Consider the following 12,585-nt stretch of genomic DNA (forward strand, 5'->3'; position numbering starts at 1 on the left):
GGCCGACCAGTATCATGTAACCATATTGTGGGCTCAAGTTTAGAGCTCAGAAGGTCGCATGTTTTTGAAGTTGACCGCTGCCCAGGTGCTGGTTTTTGATTGGATTGCAGGCTTAAGCCAGGTTAACTTATTGTAATCTGAAGTCCCGCTTTAAGGCTTGGTTAAATCTACATATTATTTCCTGACCAAACATTTATGGTATTACCATTTCTAAGTGATTTTCTATGCCCCATTGGCACTAGGATTGATTTGTTGTTGTTGTTATATTTATATATTTATCTATTTATTTATTTTATCAACATTCCCATTTTCTTCAGGTTTTTTACTTTGAAAGCTGGTCTGAACTACCTGAGGCATGAAGAATCAAGACGAGCAACTGGTCCTCTTGCATTTGTTAAGGAGAATGTTGGGACATTCTTAGATGCTGTGGATACCCTTATTAGTATCCTTGCTGATAAGCTATGTGTCTTTTTTTTATTAATTATGATTGTAATAGTTTTGTTTAGTTAACATGATTAATGCTATGCTTAGTTATCTGCTATAAAAAATGATATTATGTTTGAGCATGGGACTACATGCAAAGGAAAAACTTCACTGTACCAATGACCTATGACTTTCTTCATGTCTGCTGATTGCTCTAACCACTGAACTGAATTCCAATGCCTGTCCAATGCAGTCAATTTGCCTTCAGTGTACAACTGCAAGTTTTCACCTGTATGAGCCTTATGTTGGCAGACAGTGAACTAATTACTTTTCAAATGGTTTGTCGATGCTGAGATCTAGAAGCTGAATTCTACTTGTGCAGCCATGCCAAACTTTGACTGGGAAACAGTTCAGCCTTGTACAGAAGCTCATCAGTGCCATCTAACATCCAACATAGAATATCTGACATTTGACTAACAACATCAGACATCCAAGATAGAATGTCCAACACCCAAGATCTGATATCCTACTTTTAACATTTGACATCCCACATCCGATATCTGACTTCTGACATCCAACATGTATCCAACATGTTGCTTACTTACTTATCATCATCATTGCCAAATCCACCACAAATTCCAGTTTCTATATGCTTACAAAGAACACCAGCCATATCCAGCAGTGATATAGTTCAACAGAATGAATCTCATTATTTGCTGATTACCTCCTTCAGCCTATTGCTAAATTACAGAGATCATACTGTAAAGATACTACAACAGATTTCTTAAACTATATAGAGAAAACAAAGGTCGCAATGAACACAATGCTAGTGTCAATGGACATTGCAACCCTTCATACTAACATCCCTCAGGAGGAATGAATCACCATTGTATGTCAAACATACGAAACAGTCCACCTGAGCAAACCTTCCAAATTGACACCCTACCTCAGAGATATGCTTAGGCTCTGTTCTTAAAGAAAGCTCTGACCATTTTACCTGAAAAAAACATCTTCAAACACGCAGTACCCCAATGGGCACAAAAATGGCAGTCTTTTTTGCCGGATGTCAAATGTCAGATGTTGGATGTTGGTTGTTGGAAGTAGGACTGATGTTGGATGTCAGATGAATGGTGTTGGATATTCTAAGTCAGATGTCGGATAACACTTATACACTCAGAACTGTAGTCTTGTAATAATGCAAAGCAGTTTTACAGCATCAGCCTGCTGGACACACTGTGAGGACTTGTGAATGCATTGGCCCATTCATTGATGGTAATGGTGAAGTACAGCTGCACCCAAAAAAACCTGTCAGTTGTCTGTCCGCTGTCTGTCTGTCAAATGTCGGAGGTTTGTTGACTAACTATTCATAGCCTGTCGGTAGCCTGTCAGTGGCCTGTTGGTAACCTGTTGATAACCTGTCAGCCCTCTGTCGGGTGACAGCTGACCACCAGTCGGTTTCAGGGAGCTCTTCACAAATACCCACTGACCACCTACTCTTTCAGAATTGCCTCAGCACACCATGCTTTCTCTTGAAACATTACATGAACCCTCTAATCCCAAGCCTTTCTTTCAGCCTTGGAGTTCTCTTTCCAGATCATGTGTACTAAAGGCATCCCGCAGTCGAGTGTAGATCGGTACCCTCAATGGACCTTTGATCGATACTTGATTGACACTCCATCGACACCTCCATTGACACTTGATCAACACTCTATCGACATCGCGGTCGAGTTCGACCAAATTTTCAATTGATTCATATATTCATAGTTCGGCTGACTATTGACCAACTGTTGGTCAAATGTGGATAGTGTCAATCAAGTATCAGTCAGGGTGTTGATTGAGTGCTGAACGAGACGTTGATGGAGGGTATCAATCGAGAGTATCGATTGACACTCAACCGCGGATGCTTTTATTAGTAAACATGATCCCCCTTTCCTTGTACTCGAAATACTACAGTTGGCTTGACACATGGTTTACAATCAGCAATCACATGTCATGTAGTTGAACTGTGCAGACTCTTGTCTTACAATCATCTAAGACAAATGGTGAAAGAATTTGGTTCATGTTGGCAAGGTCGCTGACATGGAAATTACCTTGTCTTCTTTCTCTGAGCAGTATGGCATGAAACCTTTTAATCTTCACACTTGTGTTGATGGGTGCATATTGTGGAGCAGTGGTAGTTTTGCACAGACTTGTGTTCTTTGTTGTGCGATATCTTGTAAACCAGCGTTCAGAGTTCTCCTTTGACATTAGGATAAAGCTCATTCATGACTTGTTTTGCTTGTCTGTTGAACCACCATCCTTTGACATTTTGTCCTTCCTTTCTCAGGTCTGGAAATTTGGAGTGCAGCCTATCTTCCATGAGGAGATATTTCACATCATCATCCCCAATCGTCTGATTTGGATCTGCATTCTTTTTGAATGCACAAACAGACTTGTTTGTAATCAATCTCAAATGTTTAAGATGATTTCCACAGAACATTCGAGCGCTAATGGCAAAAAATTTAGTTACCAAAAAAATCTCATGGCATAGTAATATTTTGAATACAGTTAAGGCGTATGAGGGAAAATTGAAATTAAAGTTATCCTTATTTCAATTAAAACAGACTTTTCGTGTTAGTTGAAAACACAATAACACATACTTTAAGCATTCTTACAAGGTTTGACTTTAACTTTCTCAAGAATGCTTGAGAATTGAATCACAGAATCACTTAGATAAATGAACTGATAAAAGTGAGTTGTTTTAAATAGTATTCCGAAAGTTACTGTGCTATAGGTAGATTTTTAGGGACTGATTTTTGCACTTATTGCTCTTGAAAACTTTGAGCAGAATCTGTCTTAATATTTTTACCATCTTTATAATAGTCTTTTATGACTCTCAACTTGGATTCAGAATCAAAAGCATGCTGTGTCTGACACAACTTCTTACCACTGGCAGTGCTGGCTGATGGCTGGTCCCTGTCTTCAGCAACTTCAATTTCTGTTGTATCTTGTGTTGTTATACAGTGCCCTCCATGGTACCCCCTCTACATTTACCTATACATGCACCTTTTTTCATCACGTTCTCTTTGATTTAAATGAGCAGGGCTGTCATTAACCACGCGGCCATGGAATGTGTTTACGTTGCAGCTTTTGCTTTCGCTACATGACAAATAAGATCGTGTTTACTTTGCAAGTTTATCTCGCGAGAAGTGACAGTCATTAATTTATTTGCAATTTTGCAAGTATTTCTTGTGGTTTTAGGCAAATGAAGTGAATTCTTTGGCTGTTTCATCGCAGCGAGTTCATAGATCAGAAGGAAAATTAATTATTTGCAAGCCAAGCAAAGAACATGTCAAAACTTGCAAGGACTATGTCATTGGTAGGGAAATAACTACCGTACTAAAGATAGCCATGGATAATGCAATTCTTGAATTATGTGACTTCTTTGCTAGCCCTTCACTCAAGGGAAAAAACAATTAAATTTAATCGTGACTTTTAAGAAAGAAAGCTGTTGTTAATAGTGATCATATCTTCATGCCCATACATATCCCGAAGAAAGTTCCAGATTGAGGCCCGTTCCAAACGCCACTCCATTCATGCGCTGAACCTAACTGATGAGTTAAGTACGGCAGAAGAGCGGCGTTTGAATCAGTTTGGTTCGGCAGGTTAGGTTTGGTGCGGCAAACAACATTAAATTCGGTAGGGTCTGTCGCACTATCCAACGTTGGAGCGGCAGCTGATTCATACAGCGTTCTCCTCATGTGTCGAACCTAATGCATAAATGACTGTAATTTATTTTTCATATAATGGGACTCGTGATTGGCTCCGAATTGAGTGGCGTGACCAGTCATGCATGAAGCTCAAAGTCGTCGCTAAAAATAAAGACAACAAAATTCCAGTATGCCTTCGATTTATGAGAAACGGGACTGTATAAGTGAGTTTCTTTAGCGCAAGTTCATTTTTTGCTTTTTCTTCGTGATAATAGCCTAGCTTATTAGATTTCCCTTTAACAAGTCGATTTAGCCGGGAGAAAACCTGTCTAAATACAAACACTAAACCAGTCACAGCTTTTCTATTTAGACAGAAATCGTGAATTCAGAATGCATATTTTCTCGTAGAAAACTGTTACCACCGGCTTCCCGAAGTAAGTTCGACGCAAGTACACCATTTCAACCGGCCGTTGCTCCAAAGTCGCTCTAAAGTCGAACTTAATCAAGTTTAGTTCAGCACATGAGTGGAGCGACGTTTGGACCGGGCCTAAGACTACTATGTCATCAGACATTTCTCAACGGCTAAGACTGATGGTGCAATAATACAGTTTGTGTTGATCAAGTGAGGTGGTGTCTACAGTAATCAATGAATCATCAAGGATTGCTTTGGAATGTGCACTGTGTTGCGACTGTAGTGCTAAGAAAACAGTTAAATTTTGAAAGCGCGGTTATAAGATCTAACAGATCTTGTTTTTTGTCAGTGGCCAGATCCAAACTCCCTCTCGGCCAAATTTTGAATCACGGACCCTGTGATGTTTATTCGCCAAAAGCTGTTCAAAAATTAATGCACGGACAATGTTACGGATATTGTTTTCTTTATTCTGTGTAAAATATATTTTCTTTTGGTTTTATCAAAGCGTTGGATTCCAAGGGAATAATAAATACGGTAAAAAAGGTATTGTGTCAGCCATGGAATGCGCTGACGTTGCAGCTTTCACTTTCGCTATGTGACAAATAAGATCGTGTTTACTTTGCAAGTTTATTTCGCCAGGAGCGACAGTCTATTTAGTTTTCTGAGTATTTTTTCGTATTTTTAGGCAAGAGAAGTGAATTGTCGTGTTGTTTTATTGAAGCGAGTTCACAGATCAGAAGGAAAATTAAATATTTGCAAGCCAAGCAAAGAAAGTGTCAGAACGTGTAAGGATTACATCATTGGTAGGGAAATAGCCGTGGATAACGTAATTCTTGAATTATGTGACTCGTGTGATTACTTTGCTAGCCCTTTATTGAAAAAGCAATTAAATTTAATCGGGACTTATAAGAAAGAAACTAAAGGTGTTGTTAATAGCGTTATTATCGAATCGTTCATATCATTCATGCCCATACATATCCCAAAGAAAGTTCCAGATTAAGACCATTATGTCATTGGAGATTTCACAACGGGTACGACTGATGTTACAATAATACAGTTTGTGTTGATCAAGTGATGTGATGTCTACAGGAATAAATGAATCATCGACAAGGACTACTTTGGAATGTGCACTGCATTGCTACTGTAGTGCTAAGAAAACAGTTAAATTTTAAAAGCGCGGTTATAAGATCTAACAGATCTTCTTGATACATTTTAATTCACCTGCAGTCTTGATCTTCACATCCATAGCAAACTTGTAACTTTATGAGTGAATTGTATCAACTACAGGCCAGGTCACCTGTAACATCAAGGGTCCATCAAACATACTCACAGCCATAACAGGTGTTACGGGTTACAGCTCTTATTGACAGACTTGATGAGTACAGTATGAACACAATGTAAAGATAATCTGTGACTCAGCAATGACAGTAACATTGAACTCTGATCTCAACCTGTCATCATCATCATCATCATTTCTTGTCGCGCCAGTGGGCGCATAAGACCGTCACACTTTCCGACCAACACGCCCTGTTCCATGCCACCGCTTTGGCTACTTCCCAGCTCTTCCACCCCGCCTTGTTTCTTTCCTTCTCCACCATCCTTCTCCAAGTTGTCTTTGGCCTCCCTCTCGCTCTTTGACCTTCTGGTGTCCATCCCAATGCTGTGAAGCAGTCGTTCGCACCCTCTCTCCTGAGTATGTGTCCCAACCAGTTCCACCTTCTTCGTCGTACCTCGCAGCTTATGTCATTGACCTCTGCCATTTCAACCACTCTCTTGTTTGTAATTCTTTGCTGCCATCTAATTCTCAGTATCTGTCTCAGCACTGGCATTGGAAACTGTTCAGTTTTCGTTCATCAGCTTTAATGATCTTCCATGTTTCACAGCCATATAGCAGGACCGGTCGAACTAAAGTCTTGAATAGGCGTATCTTGGTTCTCCTTCCTATTCCTCTGGTTGCCCATACCTTCCATAGTCTCTGAAATGCTCCATGTGCCTTCTGCAGTCGGTTCGTAATATCTCTACTGCCTCCTCCTTCTTTGTTTACTGTAGCACCTACGTATACAAATTCCTCGACGTCTTCTACTTCCTCACCATTAACCACGACGTCCTCTGAACTATGAGCAAACTCAGTCCTCAGTGTTTTACACTTTCTTGCATTAAGTTTGAGGCCTACTCTGGCTGCTTCTTCTGCTAGTCTCCCAGTCTTTTCCTGCAGGTCGCTAATCTTGGATGACAGTAGTGCAATATCGTCCGCAAAGTCAAGATCCTCCAGCACCGTTGTGAAATTCCACCATATTCCTCTTCTCTTGTCTGCTGTTGCCTCCCTCATGGTCCAATCTAAGGCCAGTAAGAATAAGAATCCTGACATCACACACCCCTGCTTTACTCCAGACTTGATCTTAAACCATTCTGATGTCTCACTTCCATCAACAACTGCACACTCGAAGCCCTGGTATATGCCTGCGATCACTCTCACCATCTTATGTGGTATCCCATAGCTTTTCATGATGTTCCATAGGCTTTCTCTGTGTACCGAATCAAAGGCTTTTTCAAAATCCACAAAGTGCACATACAGACCTGCCCTCCACTCATTTGCCTACTCCAAGATGTTTCTTAGTATAAAGATCTGTTCAGTTGTACTTCTCTTTGATCTAAACCCAGCCTGCTCCTTTCGAAGCTTCTTGTCTACACCTCTCTTGATCCTCTTTAGCAGCATCCTACAGAATATCTTACGAATTACGGGTAGTAAAGTCACTCCTCTCCAGTTGTTACAATCCTGCAAATCACCTTTCTTAAATATCTTGACAATCAGTCCCTTCTTCCACATTTCTGGCCACCTCTCAGTCTCCCAAAGACCTCAACCTGTAGGGAACTCAATTAAGTGTGCCATGGTTTGTTCACATGCGTCTTGCTTACTTGCACAGTGAACTAACATGGTGGGATTTTCATCTCTTGCTTTGGATACACTAAAAAGCACATATGCCATTAACGCTGTGCTTACATCTCTGACATTAGATAAGTTCACTTGTCACCCAGAAATGGGCAATTGTGACAGCAAAGATGGAACTGCCATTATCATCAAATAGGAATTACACGAGAGTGAACAAGAAAAGGCTAAAGGCAAGATATAGTACTTGGTCAGCTCACTGATAAAGAGACTAGGAATCATGAAAAGCACCGGAAGGCATGTTGTTTCTTGGAGGTGGAAATGAATTTCCACATGTTAATTATCTTTTTGGGAACAAAAAACATAAATCTGAAGTAAGAAAACAAACAGGCAAAGAACAGACATCATTATATGTAACCTCACCATGAACCTGCATGGAGTCTAAGGGTTTGTTCAGTCTGTAGGTACCAGCCACAGATGACAATACAAATAAAAAGAAAATTAAAAGACAAGATGCAATACTGTTCTAAAATACAAAGAACGAGATACAAGGGTGAAACAATGCGCTTTATTTGTATCCAGTACTGACAGAAAGATCAAGCCTAAAACAGTGGGTGATTCTTGAGTCAGTGGGTGATGTCAGAGTGTAATAACTGTGTGACAGTGAAAACATGTAGTAAAAAATACATTTTCCCTTACTCTTGACCTCCTGGTCCTGTGAGATTGATTTCATTTATGAAAGAGGTGAAAGTGTGATATCTTTTTTGTCTGTACATAGATGGGCCTAGCTATGACAGGGGGGGCTTAACTAGAATTTTACATACACCTCATATACATGTAATTATAACTTCCTTGACTGAGTTGATTATTAGGTGTTCAGCATGATATGTTGCGTGATGAAAGCAGCTGTGATGGAGGATCCATTGTTGAAAAACTTGAGTCTTTTGTGCAAGGTACGTATCCATGGTTAAACATAACACTGCTCACTGTTTTAAACTTTGCTACAGCAGTGAGTTTAACCTCACGACCATTTTTATCTACAACTATACGCAAATTGTTACAAGAATTTGCAGCAATAATTTAATGAAAGTACATCTAAAGTGCTGTTGTCATGAAGAACTATCTCTGTCACACAGGTGCAAGTAAAAATGCTGAGGGTTTGTTTCAAGATGTGCTGGGCCGTAAAGATGATGCTGACAGAACAAGGAATGCACTGAATGTCCTACAGAGGTTTAGATTTCTGTTTAGCCTACCACAGAGTATTGAGAAAAATATTCAACAGGTATTTTGAGTACAAATGAAGTAATAACACTATGCATCATGGCTAATCTTCTATAGCTAATAAACATCAATGAAAATGAGCAGGTGAGCTTTTGTGCCAAAACCTGATATCTTCACACAAAAAAATAACATGTTATCTTCATACATGAAAAGATCACCATTGCTATGGTTACATAAAAAGTCATGCATTTTGTAGCTCAAGTTAAATGATGGTATTTCATTGTTGTTTATATAATAATAAATAGAACATAACATGGCTGCTTGGAAATACGAAAGTTCTTTCCTGGTGTTGAAAAATATTTCTCAAGTGAGTGCAAGAAATTTTATGTATTAATCACAATAATTATATTGCAATAATCCAGCAAGTCATAATAAGTTCTGACTTTTGTCAGTTATAGTATGGTTGGAATTATTTTGATCATACTTTAATTCCAACCATTTTATTTGTAATTTTATTTTTGCTACAGGGTGATTATGAGATGGTCATCAGTGATTATGGAAGAGCTAAGTCGTTGTTTGCAGGAACAGATATAAGGATTTTTAAAAGAGGTGTGTTATCCTACTACAGTTACTTAACTGAGTTCTCTTTCCCACTGTGGAAAATAAGGCCAGAACTAACAGCACAACCATATAAATCATCTGAAGGCAATACACACACTTTGTCACCTTTCACATGACAAACATGAAACTTAATTGTCCAACTTCTTTTTATCCCCAGTTTCCCTTACTGGTATCTACTCTTTTTTACATCTGTTACTTAAGTATCTAAGCATTCATTTACTTAAGGTGACTTACTACAGTTTTTCTAAGCCTAAGAAGTGTACGTTACAATTGCCTACCAGACATCAGTATTACTTGCGCATCCAAAAATGACACAAGTAACCCTCAGAAGAAATGAGAACAACTTGAGCACTTGAATTGTGTTAAACCACTTTGGTGTTCGTAGCAATAGTTTAAGCCTAGGACTAATAAAACATGACAAAAACAGTGACATGCAACCGGTAAAACAGTTCTAATTTACTCTCGCTTTCTCGCAAGTGATGCATGATGTCACATGAGCTGAGAAAAAAAAGGTATACGCAGTTCAATATGTGTGCAAGGTTGTAAAAGCAAGTCTTTGATCTGAGATTGCGTGAAGTCCTACCGTACAACCCATGATGAAATTTTCACAGCTGATTTGTAGTGGTGGATCACATTTAGAGCCAAAATTGAAAAAAAAATCTGTAAGACATTTTTAGCTTTTTTTGAAAATTATAGGCAAAATTTCACATTTTCTTTGTGTGCAAAAATCTGTCTAACAGATTTTTATTTTACTTTTCTTGAATGTTTAATCACAGCCAATGTCTAATTCGTGGAATTTTGAGGTGCGGTCATCTAGGTAGATTTTGAGGAAAAAGTCATTAAACCTACTAGTACCCAATCTCTCCTTTGGTTCTTGGTCATTCATTTTGGCCATTTGTTGACGTTTAATTTGTTCAAGTTGCAAATGTAAAAAAACTCAAGCAAACAGTAAATGGAGAAAGGATAAACAACTTGGAATATTTTTCAAAAGAGTCAAAAGTTGGGTGCTATTCCCTCAAAACTATAGTAAGCCACCTTAATTCTCACCACCTTTTCTGCATGATTAGAGTCAACAATAATGTAATGAAGTGAGTTATTCGACAATCGGCTAAGGATGCTGTACATGACCAATTAAAAATTACGAGCTTGATTACTCCCTGAATCGTACAACACAAGGACCATTGATGCCTGTGCCGGCTGTAACCGGCCGTGACAAGTGTTGGCCTTTTTTCCACCTCTGACATCATCACCTTTGACCAATATTAGCATCACTTATACTCAAGTTCTGCAGAAGGAAAAGATCTTTCCAGTGATACCCAGATAAGTGATTCGGTCAAGTGAGCCTGAAATATGCATGAAAATGCTCAGAATGAAAAACTTGGAGCAAAATTTCCATCAGTTACCCTTGGCTACTCCTTTGTAAGAATTTCCTTCTCAATGATGCTTACTCGGCTATTCTTGAACTGGAAGCAAGTTCAGTAGAAGGTCAACAACTGCAGCAGAAAGATAAGAAAAGGAGAAAAAGAAAAGGCGAAAAAAAATTAAAACAAAAAGCCTAAAGAGGTAGGTTGCCTTCTTGTCCAAAAACAAAAGTTTTGTGCATTCCCAAGCAAAAATGTCATAGTGGAAAGAAAGTCATGCAGTCTCATTGCAAATGCCTTTTTGAGAAGATTGGATCTAATTAAGCTCATATGCAGCCTAAAAATGTCCAAAATGTTGAAAAACTGCACTTTTGGCAAGAAGCTTCAGGTCTCCATGGACATCGAATTCATTAATGGCAGACCACTTGGCTAAGCTTCGGTACAAGAGCATGAAAACAAGGTGGGTGAGGATAGAATCCCTAACTCCAATGTATTTGGTGATAAGTGAAGCAGAGATGTCTACAGTTCCAGTTTCACTAATGGAAAGTGATATTTCTGAAGCTAGTCTTGCAGGAAGAAAACCAGTAGAGTTGGAAAATGCTGATCTTTTGTTTTGGCAGCAATTTAAGCGTGATCGTGAAAGCACAGCTCGTAAGATGATGATATGTTTACGTAGAATGATCCTCTGACAATGAAATTTCTGCTTATAATACAGGTCCTAAGATCCAATATTTCATTTTCTCTGGATGTTCACCTCTTTCCATGACTTGCATGTAGAGTTGTTGTAATACTTAACTGAATAAAATTTAAATAAAACTTTAAAGATAATCGTTAAAGCACAGTTAATGGAGCGTGACGCCATTTATGTACAGTCACCAGCTTACTTTGGTTAAATGTAACGCAGTAGTCTTTCTTGTCTATTTTAAGTAATATTTACAATAGCCTTTCATGCGTGCATGTCGCAACAACGTCTGGTTTAATTATATCATGTGTTTTGTATGGCTAGTCTTTTAAATAGCCCTATTCTTGTTTTGTTCAAGGCTGCATGGGCTCTGTACTTTCCATGGTACACGATTTACTATTAGTCTAAACCCAGCCGTTTGTCTACCTATAAAAGAGTCTTAGCTTGGACTTTAGCATCATTTGCTCATTATATCACTGCTGTAACTTTTAGTTAGCCCTCAAAATTGTATCTATGGCTCGCCCACCTGGTGCTCCAAAACCTCAGGCTCGTAGCCGTTGTCCACATCACCCAGAAAATAGAGAAAACCTCACTTCACTTACCTCAGACGTTCTTGACCTTCGCCTTCAGGCACTTAACCTCCATATATTGACGTTAATGTTTTGGAAAGGGAATTATCCCAGAATCCTAACTGTAATTTAATTTGTAAATAATTTAATTAATGTCTTACGCTATGGCACACATGTTGGCTATACTGGTCCCGAGAAATCCTGGGTACCCCGTAATCTCATTTCCGCAACTCAACACCCGAAGTTGTCTCTACAAATCTTGCTAAGGAGATTAATCTTAGGCGGGTAGCGAGACCTTTTGATGATCATCCTCTTCTAACCTCCAGTGTCACCCTGTGGGTGTGGTCCCTAAGAAACATTCCACGGAATGGCATACCATTTACCATCTCTCATATCCCGAGGGCGACAGTGTTAATGGTTACATTCCCTCCAATATGTTCAGGTAGATGATGCAATTTGCATCATTAAGTCCCTGGGTCTGGGCTCTTTCATGGCAAAAACAGATCTTAAATCAGCCTTTCACCTGATCCCTGTCCATCCTGGTAATTGGCAACTGTTAGGCATTTACTGGCAGAATCAATACTATGTCAATCTCTATCTCCCCTTTGGGCTCCGTAGTACCCCATACCTTTTCAATCAATCATCTGATGCCCTGGAATGCATTCTCAAAAAAATTATAACTTGGGGAACGTCATTCACATTTTAGATGATTTCTTCATC

At 39.0% G+C, this 12,585-nt stretch overlaps 1 protein-coding gene across 2 annotated transcripts in view; it reads left to right on the forward strand.

Moving 5' to 3' along the window:
- The window catches only part of LOC145465859 (exocyst complex component 2-like), an 87,932-nt gene that overhangs the window by 21,881 nt on the left and 53,466 nt on the right, over positions 1-12,585 (forward strand). For both annotated transcript variants that reach the window (XM_081449615.1, XM_081449616.1), the window contains exons 6-9: positions 318-442; positions 8,284-8,364; positions 8,548-8,693; positions 9,160-9,241. In XM_081449615.1, coding sequence (XP_081305741.1) covers positions 318-442; positions 8,284-8,364; positions 8,548-8,693; positions 9,160-9,241 — 434 coding nt within the window. The remainder of the gene's footprint in view (positions 1-317; positions 443-8,283; positions 8,365-8,547; positions 8,694-9,159; positions 9,242-12,585) is intronic.

This window comes from Orbicella franksi, chromosome 13 (assembly GCF_964199315.1).
Source record: "Orbicella franksi chromosome 13, jaOrbFran1.1, whole genome shotgun sequence".
Classification (NCBI taxonomy): Eukaryota; Metazoa; Cnidaria; class Anthozoa; order Scleractinia; family Merulinidae; genus Orbicella; species Orbicella franksi.